Source organism: Tasmannia lanceolata, unplaced genomic scaffold (assembly GCF_043159265.1).
Source record: "Tasmannia lanceolata isolate RefF3 unplaced genomic scaffold, GAP_Taslan_0.1 ptg000016l, whole genome shotgun sequence".
NCBI lineage: Eukaryota > Viridiplantae > Streptophyta > Magnoliopsida > Canellales > Winteraceae > Tasmannia > Tasmannia lanceolata.
This window is the reverse complement of record NW_027518693.1, coordinates 11,030,533-11,048,758: the sequence shown is the minus strand read 5'-3', so window position 1 is coordinate 11,048,758 and position 18,226 is coordinate 11,030,533. Positions and strand designations below refer to the sequence as shown.

Here is an 18,226-nt window from a genome sequence, read left to right as displayed (position 1 = left end):
CTGGAGCCCTACCTACTACCCACACTTACATTTAACCTAGTTTATTTTGAATTTTAAGAACTATTGTGAGTTCAAAACCAATTTGAGTCCAATAATCAATTTTGGATTTAGAATTAGTTCTCAAAATCCAAAACAAATAGGGCATTAATATTGAGTCCATTAATCAAGTTTTGGACTCAAAATCAAACAGCCTTATTTGTTTTGGGTATTTTTTAATAGGAGCCAATTTTATTGCAATAGGGAATGACTGAGATGGTCAGAATACAGGGAAACAAAAAACAAAGCAAAAAAAGACTAACAAGAAAAAGAAGGCAAGGAATCAAGGCGGAAGTGAGTCAAATAGTGTCAGAGCTACCACATAGACTCCTTCTCTAGCAAGGCTATCTACCATTCCATTGTTAGATTGACGAATGTGCTGAAAGACAATAGAACAAGATCCCACCCAATTTTTGCATCTTATAAAAAAGTCGATCAAATCTCCAGGGGTAAATTTGCAACCCCTTGAGCAATCATATGACGTTCAGAGAATCCCCTTATCAGTGGCGGAGCCAGGATTTATACATAACGGGGGCAGGTTCTACATAAGGCTGGGCCCAATTGAGTTGAGCTTATTAAGGAGTTTGGCCCAACCCAAAAGGGGCAGCTGTCCCCCTTATGCTACATGTAGCTCTGCCCCTGCCCCTTATACCACCACCTTATTTGTTTTGGTCTTGTTCTTTTGAGAATGTGACAACCTACTGTGAGCCTAAAACCTATTATCCGACTTCAAATTACATTTAAATTTGAGTCTGTTAATAATTGGTTCGGAGCTCACAATCGGTTGTCACAATCTCAAACGAATAGGGCTTTTGGATTTTGAGAACTGATTGTGAGTCCAAAACTGATTATTGGTCTCAAAATCAAAATTGATTTTCCTTTCGAATCCAATAATCAGTCTGGGACCCGAAACTTCTGATTTTGTGTTCAAAAATCAGTTTTGGACAATCTTTTCTCAAGATCCTCACAATTTTGGTGCATGCACCTATGCCAAGAGAATCATCACCATTGCCCTTTTAAGACAAGGCAATCCCCCAAACCCAAAACCCAGTAGCTCATTCCTGTTGAAAATATGGCATCTGCTCCAACATTCAGCACCACCTTAAACCCTCCTAAAACCCTCAACAAAACCCCCTTTCTCCCTTCATTTCCTTCTTCAAATCCTACCAGAAGACCCATGAAAAACCTTGTCACCATCATTGTATCCACCCAAAAACATCCATCTCTCCACGTCAGCCATCACAGAGAAGAAGTCCATCGCGCCGTTAGTAAATCGCTCTCCAACTGTCTTTCCGAAACACACCTCGATCTCACCGTTCCCTCCCTCAAATCCAAAACCAGAGGCAAGGTATTTTTCTTCTCTTTCAACTTGATATTCGCATCCCCTTGTTCAAACCTCTCTTTAATATAAACAGATCGATTCCGATGTAAAAAACTAGGGGATGTGAAAATCTATGGAGTGTGAATATGAGCTCCGTTTATTTATTTGTTAAGAGCATTTAAATGCTCTTGAAAACGTCATTTTACACTTTTTTTTTGATAAAAAAAGTCTCAAAACATGTGTAAATTATTGTTTCCAAGACCATTTAAATGCTCCTTAGCAAAACCCTATTTTTAATTTTGAAGAACAATGGTGGTTTTGCAGGTGAGAGATGTTTATGATTCAGGGGATTATCTTGTTCTGGTCACCACCGATAGACAGAGTGCTTTTGACAGGGTTCTCGCTTCTATTCCATTCAAAGGCCAGGTTCAACCTCTCCCTCCTCTTTTCTAGTCTCCTGTTGTTTTTTTTTTTTTTTAGGGTTAGGGCACTCTTTAAGATGCATTGGAAACATAATTTAACACATGTTTTGATTAAAAAAAAATAAATCTCAAAACATTTGTAACAGTCTCAAAACATGTGTAAAATTACGTTTCCAATGCACCTTAACGGAAGGGCACTTGTTAGCAAAACCCCTTTTTTTTTAACCCGGAATTCATGTACTAACCCTAGAGGGCTAGAGGCACCTTAAATTTCATTGATAAGAAAAAAAGTTACAAGAGGAGGACATAAAACCTTGCCTCTTTTTTTTACTCTCGTTTCTCTTGCATTCTTTCATTCTGGCCTTTTTGGCTGTTGGTTTTTTTTTTCCTTCATTGTTGGATTGTTTAGAGGAAAATCATATATATTTTTAACCTGGATTTTTTTCTTGGGACCCAGGTCGGCACCTTAAGTTTTATTGATAAGGTAAAAAAATAAATAAATCATATATTATCTATTGAATTATATCGATCTAAACAAGTTTATCATCACTTGTTTAACATTATTAGACGAGTCAGTGGAGAAATGAGCTGTGTTCTGATGAGATATGAAAATGATTGAATTTATGAACAGCGATGGAATTTCAATATCATCGTTAAAGTTTCATTCTATGTGCGAATTTATATAACAGAACAAATATAAAATTATTAAGTTTTTTGGCTTTTTTCACATGCTTTTCTTCCAGTCGTTTGTTCATATTTGCAAATGTGGTTAATTGGGAGTGTGCCACATTTCTTTGAGCCTGTGATGACAATTCGAAGAGACATGTATGTTTGGTAAAGACCGGCGTCTAGATAAATGTGGCCCGTTGATTTTCTCTTCAACATAAGTCTTATCTATATCTTTTTTCTTGATTATGTGTGCTGACTTTCAGGTTCTTAATGAGACAAGCCTATGGTGGTTTGACAAGACTAAAGACATAGCTCCAAACGCAGTGATATCATCCCCTGATAAAAATGTTACAATTGCACAGAAATGCTCAGTTTTTCCAGTTGAATTTGTTGGTAAGTTCTTCTGATTTATATCTAGCAAATTAACTTTATTGTTTCTTATTTCCCATTTTCCTTTGAAGCCTTTTTCTATTACTTTATGTCTGGTTGGATAGTCTACTAGATTACTTTAACATCAAGGTTTCCACACTTAGTCAGGGATTGAATAACTTTTGGGTTTCCCTAACTACTTTGGCAGCCTAAATGCACTAACGTTTGGAACTTTGGATATCTCATGTTTTTGTATTTGGATTTGGATTTGAGTTTTGGATACAAAATACATCAATCATCTTCATGCTCATGTTGCGCGCGCGCGAGGGAGGGGGAGCTTGCCACAAATATGGATTTCCAAATAATGTCCTGCAGATCAGATTTGAAAATGAGGGAGGAAGGGAGGGAACTTGCCACAAATATGGATTTCCAAATGTGTGTGTTCACTGTTGTAGCTAATTTGGAAATTTAAGGATTTGATCCTGATCCAAATCGCAACTGCCAAATGTGAGAAATCCAAATCTAAATCTTGTGGGTATCCAAACATGGCCTAAATGTAATGAATCTATTAAATACCTCCAGTGTGAATGCATTTCTTTTGCCCCCATGTTAGAGTCCCTATCATGTAGTCGTGGACTCCCCAATAATACGTGGCAAGCATCCATACCCACCACATCACTTAAAACTTCTTCCTGGTAATTATTTTCAATAAAAAAGCAACCAAACAATGCTTAGAACCCCTCATTCACCCCTCTCCCCCCCACCACCACCCACACGCGCTCACGCGCACACGCACACACCTTTTTGAATCATGCTATCTTATATGGTTGATGATGTGGTTCCATCTTTGACTTCAAATTGTTGACAGTACGTCACGAGGCAATATTCTGACAATTCCTTTTGTTGATAATGAAAGGGCACATTGTCTACCTCCCCATTATGGATCATTAATTTATACTTGCACATCTAGGTGTTGTTTGCAATTATTCGTCTTGGTCAGTTGTTGTTGGAATTGATCCAGTTTCCTAGATTGGTAATTTGGGTAATGTGGCACTCACTTAACTCCTACGAGTGGGTCCTTTCTGGACTTGAGTTAGATTGCAGGTTGAGTAATGGGGTGTCTGTGTAACCTGTGTTGTAGGCTTAGTAGTGGGCGTCTGAGAATCAATGGTTGAATATTGGCCTTGTTCCAAGTCTCCTAAGTTTGCCGGCAAGATTTTGCACTATGCGTCTCAATTCCATCATCTGATTGTAAAAATTGTGATTCACAACCTTCATGTATTCAAAGACCCTTTAATTCATCGGGCATGCAAATCTTTGTTCAATTACGGTTTGTCCACTTCAATTCAAGGCTCATCACTTTGGATCATAGGTCGATAACTGCACTTCAAGGTGTTGTTCTCAAGTATTCGTCTGTTGGAATTGATACCTATGCATGATCCTCACTGTCTAACATAGGTTTGAATGGTTGATGAACATTGCCTGGGTCAGCCCTGTTTCTTCATCTTCTTCTTCTTTCTGCCATTGGTAACATCGCCTGGGTCAGCCCTGTTTCTTCATCTTCTTCTTCTTTCTGCCATTGGTTTTCAAAGTAGCCAGAGAAGAATTGTGGGAGGCTAGTGGGCCACCTGATTTGGAACTGATACATCTATCAAGTCCTGCAAAACAATATATGGAACAATAATATCACTATCCTCCCTCTCTCTAACATTGGTTTGAATGGTTGATCAAGATGGCCTGCAGCAGCCCTGTTTCTTCTTCTTCTTTCTGCCATTGTTTTTCCAAGTAGCCAGAGAAGAATTGTGGGAGGTTAATGAGCCACCCTTAATTGGAACTGATACATCTATAAAGTCCTTCAAAACAATATATGGAACAATAACATTTAGAGGATACATGTGCATGATCCTCGCTGTCTAACATAGGTTTGAATTGTTGTTTCTTTCAAGGCTTTAAATTTTGGTTTTGGTTTCGATCGTCACAAAAATGGAAACATTTCGGTTTCGGTGGAAATTTCAGTAAAAATCTTGTCAAATCCTGAAAATGGATGGAAACATATGCAAATGATGAAAGTTTTTATTCTTTTTAAAAAACATGTGCAATGATGAAATTTTAAGATGAAACTTCGGAAAATGCTAGAATAAGCACAAATACATACTTAGAAATCATCACATAAGCGACAAAACCATCCATAATGGCTTAATCACATCGAACACCTAGTGACATGCGTTGCTGCGGATGTCTAGAACAGTAAAGTCAATAAAGAAGTACAATGTAAAGAAGTATAGGAAAGTACAATGGCCGGACTCCCCTATGGCCGTTACTTTGCCGTGCCGTTCAATGACTTCGCCTACCAAATATCATTATTTGCATTAATGAAATAAAATTCAAATAATAACATCTTTCCATTTTTTTGTCGTTTTGACCATTTCGGTCGAATTGCGTTCAAAATTTTGGGGAAATAATGATGTAAAAGGAAATCATGTAAATTTCGTTTCGGCGGGGATGGAAATGGAAATATTTTGGTCATTTTGGAGAAATATAATAAGAATCTTATTGGACCTTTTTTCGAATAAAATAAGAATATTTACCCATAACGAAATCATGTAAATTCATGTAACTATTTATGTTGTATGATTGAAGTTAACACTTGATTCTTATTTGTAGTCAGAGGTTTCGTGACTGGAAGCACTGATACTTCACTATGGACAGTTTACAACAAAGGTGTGAGACAATATTGTGGCAATATTCTCCCTGATGGTATGGGTTCCAAATCTCATAAAATAGCTCTTTATTTTTTTTGAAATGGATACAATAACTCTTTATTGTATCTGGTTATCTATTATATATACTGTATAATGGTCTATGAATATCTTATAGGTTTCAAAAAGAATCAAAAGTTGCCTGCAAATATACTCACCCCAACAACTAAGGCTCTAGATCATGATGTCCCTGTAACTCCGAATGAGGTTTGTTTATCTGATTTATTTCATGCTGCCTATATTGTCCATTGCCGTTTGAAAGTCAAACAATTTGGTTTGTAGGTCGTAATAAAATCATGAAAGGGTTTATTACCAAATGTATGCAAATGATGGTTTGTATTACTGTAAGCATCATTTCTTTTTCTGCTTGGCAACCTTGGATTTGTTTCAATCGTTGGTGGGAGTGCAAACACTTCCATCCATAAATTTATTAATGAGGCAAGTTGTTTCACATCTTAGTTACTGACCTATCATGTGTTCTTTTCTTTAATAAAGTCCGTTATTCATAAGAAAATAGTGTTTTTCATGCATCACTTATATGTTGCGACCACTTGGGACCATGACCCCACACCTCCCTCTCTTTTTTCTTTCGTTGCATTTATTGGTTGTTTCTAATTGTACCTGAAGTTTCTTAATGATCATACTTAAGTTAGTCTCATTATCTAACTTAAGTCAGATCTTAATATCAGATAAGGCTCAGGTGCATTTTAGCATTTCCCTCACTAAAGTTGGTCTCGTTTTAGCCAAGATACAATGCTTTTTACAATTTTTCTAAAAAATCTGAAATATTAAAAATCCTAACCACTCCATTCATGAGGTCGTGTTTCTCTAACCCATTTCTCTTCCTTTTCTTCACAAATCTCATAAAATTCATTCCTTGTTTCCCTTTCCTTATTTTCTTAATATCCCTATTATTCTTTTGTCGAAATTAAAAAAAAATATAGAATTAATCAATTCCTAACCCTACGATTCAAAGGTAAGGCTTCTCAAATTTTCCTTCTCTCTTCTATCTGTTCTCGTCTTTATCATGTCATCCTCGCCATTTTTTTCTTATCTACTTCCTGTTCATCCTTTTCATTACTTCAACATCTAGTAAAAATTGAATTGTCCATTGTCCAATGATAACTTTCTGTCATGGAAGGTATCCTCCCTATGGCCAGGGCTCATTGTATCTGTTACCATGTTAATAGTCTTACTTTACCTTCTCCAAAATATATGAACAATCTATAAACAAATAGATGAATTTATAGGTGGTATTGTAATGGGAGCTTCGTACTGGGAGAAAAATCTCTAGTTTGATTTTTGGCATACCTAGGATGAAATAATTATTTTGTAGATTAATTCCTCTCTTCACTCATGAGGTCTTGTCTCAAATACTAGATATTTCATCATTCCAGGATCTCTAAAAGGCACTTCAGTTGAACTAGAATTACTTAATTTCAAGAAAGGGACTTTGGCGATCCATGAGTCCTTGAACAAGAGTTTTCCACCTTCCAGAAACATCTTGATGAGAAGTGTAAAGTGCACTATTGATGCAGTGCCTAGGGAACTCAAGCTTGAAGATGAGTGGGAGCACATAGCTGCTTACTCGAAACATAGGCGCTCTAAACAGAAGTATGGCGAGTATAACCTTTTAAATCAATGTGGTGAGCACAACTTTTTAAATCAATGCGAAATTCTCCTTCCCTCTATCTTCTCTACATATTACTTTGTTAAAGATTGTCTACACATACTACCAAATTTCAATATTAGCTTCATATGAGAGAGCACCGCTTAAGATGGTTTGGACATATCCAACTTAGGCCTTTGGATGCTCTAGTGAGAAGAGGCAACTCGTGCCAAGTTGATGCAGTCAAAAGAGGTAGGGGCAGACCGAAAACAACTTGGGTAGAAACAGTGAGGAAAGACTTGATAACTAGGAACATAACAGAGAACATGACCTTGGATAGGATGGAATGGAAGAAAATGATCCACGTAGACGAACCCAACTAGAGCTAGGATTAGAGTCGGGTAGATTCCTTTCACCTTCTTCATGAAATTTTTCTAAAGGATTCATTTAGCCGACCCCAACTAGTTTGGTAAAAAGGCTTTGTTGAGTTGAGTTGAGTTTATGAGCTTTCGCAGTTCAGATGTTGTGTCTAAATTTTGGCTCTTTGTTGTTTGATTATGTTACTCGCTCCAAGTTAAGGCAGATATGGTAAAGAAAAGCTATGATACAACAATAAATGCAACTGATCCACGGGCAAAGAGCCCTTTGGAAGGTGACCCAAAGGGCTTTCATCTAGGAGCACTAAAAACCTTCCACACCACTATGCAATGATAGAAGAATTTTTTGTATTGCTAAGGCAGATATGATAAAGAAAAGCCATGATACAATAATGCAACTGATCTAAGGGTGAAGGGCCCTTTGGAAGGGGACCCAAGGGCTTTCATCTAGGAGCACTAAAAACCTTCCACACCACTATGAAATGATAGAAGAATAAATTGTATTGCTATTTTTGTGTCAATGATGTTGATAGAGGTGCAATTCAAAAATAAATCTTGTTTATTTGCATCTTTACATGTATTTAACTTTTTATGCTAGGTTTGAGATATAGCTGCCAATGAACATATGTTTCTTTATTTCTTTCAGTAATGTATTGGTTTATTTCTGATAATGTATTTTGGCTTAGCCAAATACTTATTCATAGAGAAATGTGTTAGATAGAGGAGTAATTTATGATGGATGCTCTATTTTCAATCTTGTTTTTTCTTGCATATGAGGTTAATTATTGTGTTAGTTTGCTCATATATAATACCTTGGTCATGTCCAGATAATTGAACGAGGTCTTATGACACAAGTTGATTATGATGAAGCAAGTAGCAAAGCCTTAAGCTTATTTGAGTATGGCCAGGTGGCTAACTTTCTCTCTTATTGCTAATATTTGTGCTGATGTACTGTTGAAATCTAATGGTTGAGAGAATCCATGAATGATATTAGCATCATTAGCATATAAATATAGTGTGAAATTTTTTTGCTACTGCCTCTAGCATTTGACATGCCCTGTTAATTGCAGTGTGTGGCTTTGGATCATGGCCTGTTACTAGTGGACACGAAGTATGAGTTTGGAAAAGGATCTGATGGTAGAGTTCTTTTAATAGATGAGGTTGAGTATCGCTTTGTTGTCATTGAGATTAGATATCATTGCTGCATATGTTAATTTCGAGTACCATGTCATTTAGTTTCCTATCAATTTTTTAGTGTACCATAAAGATCTGATTGGTTTTGCTTCTCATCTTAATTGGTATCTTTGTAATTTATTCTTTCTTCATTCTTATTGATTGATATGTGTGTGTGAGTGTGTGCGAGAGAGAGAGAGAGAGAGAGAGAGAGAGAGGGAGGAATGTGTGTGTGTGAGGAATGCTAAACGCCTAAACTCAGGGGTGCCCTTCCAAAAATTGGATGAAAGGGCACCCCTTTTGGTTGCACGTCACAACAGTTCAATTAATGTTCTTTGACTTTTACATATCATAAATGCACTACTGTGACATTCAACCAATGGGGGCGCCCTTTCATCCTATTTTTGCAAGGGAGCCCTTGAGTCTAGCATTCCTCTCTCTCTCTCTCTCTCTCTCTCTCTCTCTCTCTCTCTCTCTCTCTCTCTCTCTCTCTCTCTCTCTACACGCACACACACACACACGGAGAAAAGAAAAAGGAAGCATGGCATGAGATACGTGGTGGAAGAATTTCCGATAGCGAATTACTTGACTCGATGGATGGAGGGAAGGCTGGCCCTCCAACTCAAGCACGAAATCAATGTTGAGTCAACAATCATCGAGAGGGGCCCCTAAACGCCCTTATTAGTATGTCGCGCTTCCGTTTTGAAGCTGAAATTGCATCGGGAAACTGTTTCTGCGGGGTGGCGCAGATAACTTATCTCCGCTGCTCCCTAAAAAAATCATGCTTATCCACTTTGTTTAAAGTATTACAGTAGTTTCTTTTCCTATCACAAGGTTCATATTCTTATGGTTCAATCTGTTTTCAGATAAATTCACGGAGATAATCTGGGCCTCGAATGGCTTTATTCTTAGCAGAGGGTCACGGTATTCTCCTCTGTTCATACAGGAATTGGTGTCATGGAGCTGGTTTTTTCTTGGAGTAATTGGTTAAGTGTGCTAATCTGGTTGCCTGGGGTTAAACACTTGAACTACAGTTCCAATTTTTTTCCTATTTTCCTGTGTTCAAATTTCAATAGAAAAGGTCAATATGGAATATTGTCTACTCTATTACCTTAAATATTAAACTGTTTGACTTGGACATTTACCTGATTTTGCTCAATGGTTGATTTAATGTATCTGAGGATTTACGGAAGTTGGGAAAGTCATCCAAGTCTGTTGGTTCCAAAGAAAACTGAGTGAGACTACTTTTGGTGTTTATATGTGATAAGTATGCAGATTGGAGGTTAGAGGGCATGTGATTTTACGATAGGAGATTTATTCATTTATTGATTGATAAAAAAAATTAAAGAATGTTTTTGTATAATATCTGAGCTTGAAATAAGATGAAGATTCGAGAGAAGAGATGGAGAGTTTTCATATGGAGAGGTCTAAACTCTTTCTTCGTTAACTTAATAAAGGGATAATACAATTCTATTTATACATGTCAAACAGAGCCATTAAAAATGCATGTTAAATGACCAAAATACCCTTAAGTATGGATTACGGACGATTTTAACAGCTTATGCCTGAAACCGAGTATGTGATGCTTGGAAGCACGAAAGCCCATGGTCAAGGATTCTAACAAAAGGATTGTCATCCTTACCTACACTCAAGGAGGAATAGCATGCTTTCAGCCATACATATTTATATCTAATGACCTTTGCATGCTCATTTAAATTATCTTTATGAAATTCAATATAAGATCCATATATTAGTTATTGTTGCATTTCTTTCACACTTTCAACTTGTTATTATGGTATTTGTGGAGTGAATCCCCATCATTTAATCTTCATGCTTATATTGTCTTGAGTTGTTTCATATCTTAATCATTTCAGGAAAAAAAACGTATTTGAACATAAGTCTTAACCTCCAAGTGTTCGTGAGTTAAACTATATTTGCTCTTACTTATCACTAATTATTGTATCCAATGCATCTGAAGCTTGTGGCTTTATCCTGATTTTTATTAATATCCAATGCACTTCATTCATTCATAAAAATGAAGAGGTGAAGTTTCTTTAAAAAAAAAAAGTTTCTTTCAATCTAGAGTTGATTTGTGAATGCTAATATTTGTTGTGATATTTTAGGTGCATACACCTGATTCAAGCAGATATTGGATTGCTGATTCTTATGAGGAGCGCTTTCACAATGGTCTTGAGCCCGAAAATATTGATAAGGTGGGTAATGTATCAGTGATCAAATGTGCAAAAGTTGGTTGGCTAATGATTTGCTGTTAATATGCTGGGAACATTACAATTTTTTGTCTACATTCCTCTTTTTTTCTTATGATTTCTTTATTTTCTTCATAAGAAATATGTTTATGTAGTTTAGGCCGGTCCCATTTTGTCAGTAACAATTTACTGACCCTCAGGACAAATTAATTGTTATTAGGAGTTCTTGAGGTTGTGGTTCAGAGATCATTGTAATCCTTATGAAGATGAGGCAAGGCATATTTACCTATTCTAATTATTTATTCTCAGTGTTATACTGGGCAAGACATACATCAAGATCTCACACTGTCAAATATGCAGGTCCTTCCCGATGCTCCAGATGAACTTGTTTCTGAACTTGCTTGGCGGTATGTCTACCTGCCTTTATGACAATGAATTATAGTTATCACTTATCATTCAAAAAAAAAGAGAAACTGTTAGGACGTTAATTTAGCCCATTTGCATGCAGTGAGCTGATAGTTTTGAGTGTTTCTATGGCAGATACATTTTCCTGTTTGAGACAATCACCAACTACAAATTTGAGATACCGGGGACTGAGGTAGTAGAAATGAACAGAATTCTCCATGCTGATCACTAAATTTGAACATCTATATCACTACCATTCACAAAAAAAGAAAAGAAAAAAGAACGTATCGATCACTCAGCATTTGTTTTCTGTACAGGAGCCGATACACGATCGGATATCTCGAAATGTTTCCCAAGCACTGTCAAGGCTACATTGATTTTACCGACGGGAGTTTCTTCCCTCCATACAGGATATTCTCAGTATTAAAGTTGCTGATAACTTCTCTGCTCTTGAGCATGGATCCACTAGGCGACGTACGCTCAAGGCAGACTAAAATGCAAAGTAATCTCATTATAATATTAACTTATCATACATTGAATTGTTTTACAGACTTGTGCTTTATCTTATTTGTACTTGTAAGCCGCATCAGATAGTGATATTTCTTCGGATTAAATTAGCCAGTTTTTTGTTGCATTGAACATTATGTAGTCGTTCTTTCTATTGGTTGCTTAATAATATATATTTTTTGACCTTTTACTTCTATTGATCTTTTACTTTTCACCTCCCATGTATTTAGAGATTCAGATGGATTTGAATGGTTTTCTTAAATACAACCATAGGTGGTGCTGGTGCAAGAGCATTCCAAACTAGCCAAACCAATTGAACCAATGAACCAGGTAACATAAAAATCTCACAAGGAACTTGCAGTAGGTATGTTTTTCAGGCTCCGTTTCTGATATAAAGTGGGTGTAAAATTTGCCTCGAAAGAGGGAGCATAAGTGGGGCAGGGCCAGTAGTTTGGTAATCCGCATTATTCATTGCTGGGCCTTACAAAATCGCCTATGTTGGACAATCCTAGTCTCCAATTTGTGGCAGTCTTTGTATTTTTGAAGCTTTTTTAAGCTGTTTGTTTTACACCCAACAGCATTAATGGTTAGGATTGCCAATTGATAAGATTTTGTGGGAAGGCCCTATCTACAGTGCTCATGAGTCATGAGTGAACAGCTTTGGTTTTTGATGGAGTGGCACCCTCATCTACTCTTTTCACCCTTATATTTGTTTTTCTTGGGAGACATGAGTGTTGTGCCCCCACAGGGAGACGTGTGTGAAACCAAGACCGTTGATCTTTTAGAACGTCCTTAGGCAAATCACATGGTCTTAATCCATCCGGTAGCAAATATCTCATTCGTGAGAGCTAAGGACTACAAAAAATAAAAAATCAAGGGTTTAGCTTTTATTGGTCGAAAGCTAGATGAGGCTTGATAGATCAAGGGCTTAGATCATCTGATCAAGGTGTTTTCAATGGCATTTGGGACCCCAATAAGTGCATCGTTCGAGATGCATAATTTATCTGAGGCAATAATGAATCTTGCCAGTTTAAGTCATTATCAATAACCTTATAATTAAAAAAATGCTACTGAAATTGGCACTAACATGTTTTTATAATTGCACAAACTTACCTTGTCTTTTACTTTTCAATTGGCTTGTGAGAGCTTTTTGGAAACTGTAATAACCTTTGACATCTCTTTAAAAAAATAAAAGGCAGATGAGTTAGTGCAATTGTTGTGTTGATATCATTTCACTAGAAAGGGAAGCCAATATTGGCACCACCATGTTTTAATAATTGCACTAACTCTCCTCGTCATTTCTTTGGCAGGTATGCTGGATTGAACCTAAGTCCTCAAGGTTGAGTTACACAGCCTCAACCATTGAGCTAGAGGCCCGAACCACTTTTCTTTTTAAATTAGGGGTGCAACTTGGGTCGGGTTCAACCCGAACCCGACGGGTTGAACCCGAATTTGGGTTGGGTTGGGTTTTTTAAAAAATCGGGTTGGGAAAAATCAACCCGAATTGGAAATCGGGTTGGGTTGGGTTGGGGTGTCGGGCAACCCGACCCGACCTGAAACCCGATTTCCAATTCCAATATGTATAAAATTTTTACTTCTATGTTTGTTTTGTCATTATATAACTCAAATCTAGAAAGAAATAAAAAACTTGGTGAAAGTTGTCTTAATTAACCCTCTTGTTGGGGAACATCTAATGACGAAGATGAGATGGAAATACAAGAATAAAATGGAGAAATCAAACAAATGGTGATATCGGGTTGGGTCGGCTTGAGAAAATTACAAATCGGGTTGGGTCGGGTTGGGTCCAGTCGGGTTGGAAATCGGGTCGGGTCGGGTCGGGTCGGGTTGGAAAAATGGGTTCCTCGGGTTGGGTCGGGTTGGCCTCAACTCGACCCAACCGGACCGAGTTGCACCCCTATTTTTAATTGGCTTCTGAACAGCTTTCAACCCCTCGTCTTTTCTTTTTTAATTTGGCTTCTACAGCTTTTTTTGAATTGTGATAAACTTTGACAGCTGGTTAAACAATAAAAGACAAGGTGATTTGGTGCATTTATAAAAACATGTCACTTCCAATATCAGCTGCCTAAAAAATCATTATCATTTATCAATAGGCTACTGCCTAACAAAAGCATTTATCAATAGGCTACTGAAATTTGCACTACCATGTTTTGATGAGGACACAAACTCACAATATGCACTACCATGTTTTGATAAGGACACAAACTCCCCTGTGCTTTAATAACCAGCTCTCAAAAGCTATTACAGTTCCCCAAAAACTCTCACCAGCTCCTAAAAAAGTGAGAAGACAAGGTGATTTTATAAAAACATGGTAATGCAAATATCAGTAACCTCAACAACCTACATAGAGGGTCCCACATCAAACTTTCCACGGACATGCCAGGAAGCTAGGTCCAGTCAGGGCTGCCAGGGTGGTCTTTTGCCCGAACAATTGATAAGCGATACCATCAAAACTTTATAGAGGGTCCCACACTCCCACATGAAACTTTCCCTGGACGTTCTAAGAAGCTTAGGTCCAGTCAGGGCTGCCATATTGGTCATTTGCGTGTACAATTGATACAAGGAACTTTATATATGATCTGAATGGTGTAACCATGAAATGTAACTTTGATTGTAGAAAGAAAGGGAGAAATGGCCGGAGGAGGAGTGAAGCTATTTGGGATGTGGGCTAGCCCTTCTGCCCTTAGAGTCATTTGGGCTCTGAAACTGAAGGGAATTGAATATGAAGGGATAGAAGAAGACCTCAGTAACAAGAGTCCACTCCTCTTGCAATACAATCCTGTTTACAAGAAGGTTCCGGTGCTCGTCTATGGTCAGAAACCCGTGGCCGAGTCCCTCATGATCATTGAGTTCATCGATGAGATGTGGAAACACAATCCCATATTGCCGGAAGATCCCTACGAGAAAGCAATGGCGCGTTTCTGGGCTAATTTTGCAGAAGAGAAGGTATGTGGGCTAATATAACAATATAACAGCACAACCATGTTTTAACAGGGAGATGATATTTTCACTCCCCTTCCATTACGCATGGAGCCCCTTATAATGTGATTTGACGTGATGGGGGGGGGGGTGCCCAACTTTAACGTTTTTTGACGTAAAATCACGTTTACAGGGGGAGCATGCGTACCGCAGCGGGGTATCATGGCCCTTTTCTGTGAGCGTTTTGGGAACCCTACTAACCTTTGACAGCTCTTTAAATAATAAAAGACAAGATGAGTTGGGAAAATATCAAAACATGATTGTGCTGACACCATTTCCCCATAAAAAAATCTCCAATAAGTAAAAAAAGGCTACTGATATTGGCACCACCATGTTTTAATAATTGCAGAAACTCAGCTTGATTTTTATTTTTTTTATCGGCTTCCCAGAGCTTTTTTGGAACTGTAATAACATTTGACAACGGTTTAAATAATAAAAGACAAGATGAGTTAATGTAACTATCAAAACGTGGTAGTGCAAATATCAGTAGCCTTAAAAAATTGTACATTTTTAATTAAATGCATATTTTCTATTGAAACACGATTTCTCAAAATAATTCATCAATTTCACATATATCATCTTAAATCTCACGAGGAATCTAGAATTAATTTAGAAGCCGTTCTAGGAATCAATCCAAAACGCCTCAACAAAAACTAGTGAAGTTCTGATGCCCCTTGTTGAGTTCGTCCAAATCAGAAGTCAAAGAACTCAAATAAAAGATAAGGTAGTGAAGAATAACTAAATATGTTAATGGTGATGGAGATTATTAAATGACTTAAGCAAAATTGTTTTTTTTTGCAGTGCATCCCAGCAATTTTCGGTACTTTCTCAAAGCTTGGGGAGGAGCAAGAGAAATTCATGGAAGAGGCTAAGAAGAATCTGAGAACTCTTGAAGAAGGTCTCAAAGGAAAGAAGTTCTTTGGGGGGGAAACAATTGGGTTTGTGGATGTTGTTGCTGGTTGGATTGCTTATTGGGTTCCCGTGATTGAAGAAATTATTGGTATCAAGATAGTTGAAGAAGAGAGCTTGCCATTGATCAATAAGTGGTTCAAAGATATCCTTGATTTTAACATTGTGAAAGAGAGCTTGCCCCCTCGAGACAAATTGGTTGCCCTTCAAAAGGCTTACAGAGAGATGCTACTTGGATCATCTGCTTAAATTTTAGGCTTGAAGATAAGTTTTAGGAGATTATTATTATAAGCAATATTTTTGAGCTAAAAAGAGGATAACAATACATATGAAGCTTGATTTTCCTATGTTTTAGTGTGGTTTTATTGCTTACTTAATTTCTTCAGTTTATGTAGTTTTAGTGTAATTTCTTATCATGCTATAACTGGTCATGGGGTCATCTGGCCTCTTTTCTACAGTAAATCTATCACTCTTATCGTTCAAAGGGTAGGAGAAAAAAAAAAGGTTTGATTTTGACTTCTCCAAACACCAAAATATAATATAACTTGTACTGCTTGTAAATGAAGAATTTAATGGTGATCCACAGCAGCTACCTAGCATTACAGCTAAGATATGATCGCTTTCTTGACTTCTTTGAGCAATATAGAAGAAGCTTATCTCAACAACTACAGCTAAGATATGATCGCTTTCTTAACTTCTTTGAGCAATAGAAGAAAATTATCTCAGCAGAGGGTGAGGTGGGTGCAAAACAACGTTCTGTGATCAAAACCATACACCATTCAACAAGTAAATGCAAGAAGAATCGAACGTAGATACTTCCGTCTATGGCTTTTGATGCTTTGGTAGAAAGACGACAACATGATAGTATTTGGGCAATGGCATCCCTTCGAAAAATCAATCCTTATAAAAGGGTATTTTGGGGATTTGAAATTGAAACCATTGTCTTTATTTCCAAAGGACCAATTAGCAATGGGGGACAAACATTAGGCAAAATTATCAACAGGACCCATGCTTTTCAAAAATTATCAATAGGGGACAAAAGAGGTCTTGTCAGTAAAAGCTGGACGAAAATGCCCTTTGGCATTTACAACACGTTTTGACCTTGGTTTTTCCTTCTTCCCTCTTCTTTTACTTTTCCATTATCACCTTTTTTATTTTTTACCCTACCAGTCATCTTCCTCGTTCAGCCACCATTGTTATTGGCAAATCTTGAAAACTCGAATGTTGAGTTCTTACCATCTATCTCTTTGTATTTAGGTTTTTTTTTTTTTTTTTTTAGGGTTTTGCACTATTTTTCATTCCTCTGTTTCTGATTTATCTTGTTTAGGGTTTAAGCTTTTTTTTTTAGGATGAGTTCTGGAGATAATGCATGGATGGCTTCACTCACTTTTTTGGAAGACAAGTGGTTGTATAAGAAAAAGTTAATGTAATACATGAATGGATGGCTACACATTTTTTGATTTACTTAATTTTTTTTTTTTTGTAATACACAAATTAGGATGTAATACATGAAGCACATGTAATGAAAACAACATCCATTTCTTTTGTTATTTCTATCATGAGCAGAATTGTAATGCTATTAGAAGAGTTGCTATAAGCGGGGGGTTTTGTAGCAGAAGGGGTTTATCAACTCTCTGGAAGGGGATTAGTAACTCTCAAAAGTAGGGTTACCAATTTCCAAATGGGCTTATCAAGTGCTTGAAAATTGGCCGAGAGTACTGGAGTTTTGGAAGAGGGTTTTCAAGTCTCTAGGAATGGGGTTACTAATTTCCGAATGAGGTAATCAAGTCCCTGAAAATTGGCCAAGGGTACTAGAGTTTTGGAAGGGGGTTTTCAAGACTCTAGGATTGGGGTTATCTAGTATAAAAAATGGGGTTACCAATTTCTGAATGGGCTTATCAAGTCCTTGAAAATTGGCCGAGGGTACTAGAGTTTTGGAAGGGGGTTTTCAAGTCTCTAGGATTGGGGTAATCAAGTATCAAAATGGGGTTACCAATTTTCGAATGGGCTTATCAAGTCCCTGAAAATTGGCCGAGGGCACTAGAGTTTTGGAAAGGGGTTTTCAGGTATTTGAGATTGGGGTTATCTAGTATCAAAATGGGGTTACCAATTTATGAATGGGCTTATCAAGTCCCTTAAAATTGCCCAAGGGTACTGGAGTTTTGGAAGGGGGTTTTCAAGTCTCTGGAGTTGGGGTTATCCAGTATCAAAATGGGGTTACCAAATTTCGAATGAGCTTATCAAGTCCCTTATGAACACGTTTTTACTTCACTCGTTCATTTTCATGTTTTTTTCTTTCTACCGTACGATTCGTCTTCCTCATCCTCCATTGAAAGGGAGAAGGAGAAATACAAAACCCTAAAACAAATGAAAAATAAAACCTAGATATTTAGAGATAGATGAGAATGAACTCACATTTCAAATTTTTCGAGTTTTCCCACCTCCAATGGTGGCTAAATAATGAAG

The 18,226-nt window shown here is 37.2% G+C and overlaps 2 protein-coding genes across 3 annotated transcripts; both read left to right on the top strand.

The window, feature by feature from the left end:
- Positions 1–917: 917 nt before the first annotated feature.
- On the top strand, positions 918–12,048 carry PUR7 (purin 7). 2 transcript variants are annotated; one of them, XM_077356882.1, is made up of 12 exons: positions 922–1,384; positions 1,682–1,783; positions 2,712–2,841; positions 5,482–5,574; positions 5,695–5,783; positions 8,390–8,470; positions 8,633–8,722; positions 10,859–10,948; positions 11,163–11,213; positions 11,303–11,349; positions 11,483–11,540; positions 11,665–12,048. In XM_077356882.1, exons 1-12 carry the CDS (start codon positions 1,109–1,111, stop codon positions 11,722–11,724), a joined length of 1,167 nt encoding a protein of 388 aa, XP_077212997.1. In that variant the 5' UTR covers positions 922–1,108; the 3' UTR covers positions 11,725–12,048. The 2 variants fall into 2 exon arrangements, with proteins under 2 accessions (XP_077212998.1, XP_077212997.1); XM_077356883.1 differs by lacking the exon at positions 8,390–8,470 and having other exon boundaries at positions 918–1,384.
- Positions 12,049–14,466: 2,418 nt separating this feature from the next.
- LOC143848083 (glutathione transferase GST 23-like) lies at positions 14,467–16,369 on the top strand. Its single transcript, XM_077356884.1, has 2 exons — positions 14,467–14,818; positions 15,653–16,369. The coding sequence occupies exons 1-2, from the start codon at positions 14,504–14,506 to the stop codon at positions 16,007–16,009; spliced, it is 672 nt and encodes a 223-aa protein (XP_077212999.1). The 5' UTR covers positions 14,467–14,503; the 3' UTR covers positions 16,010–16,369.
- The last annotated feature ends 1,857 nt before the right edge of the window (positions 16,370–18,226 follow it).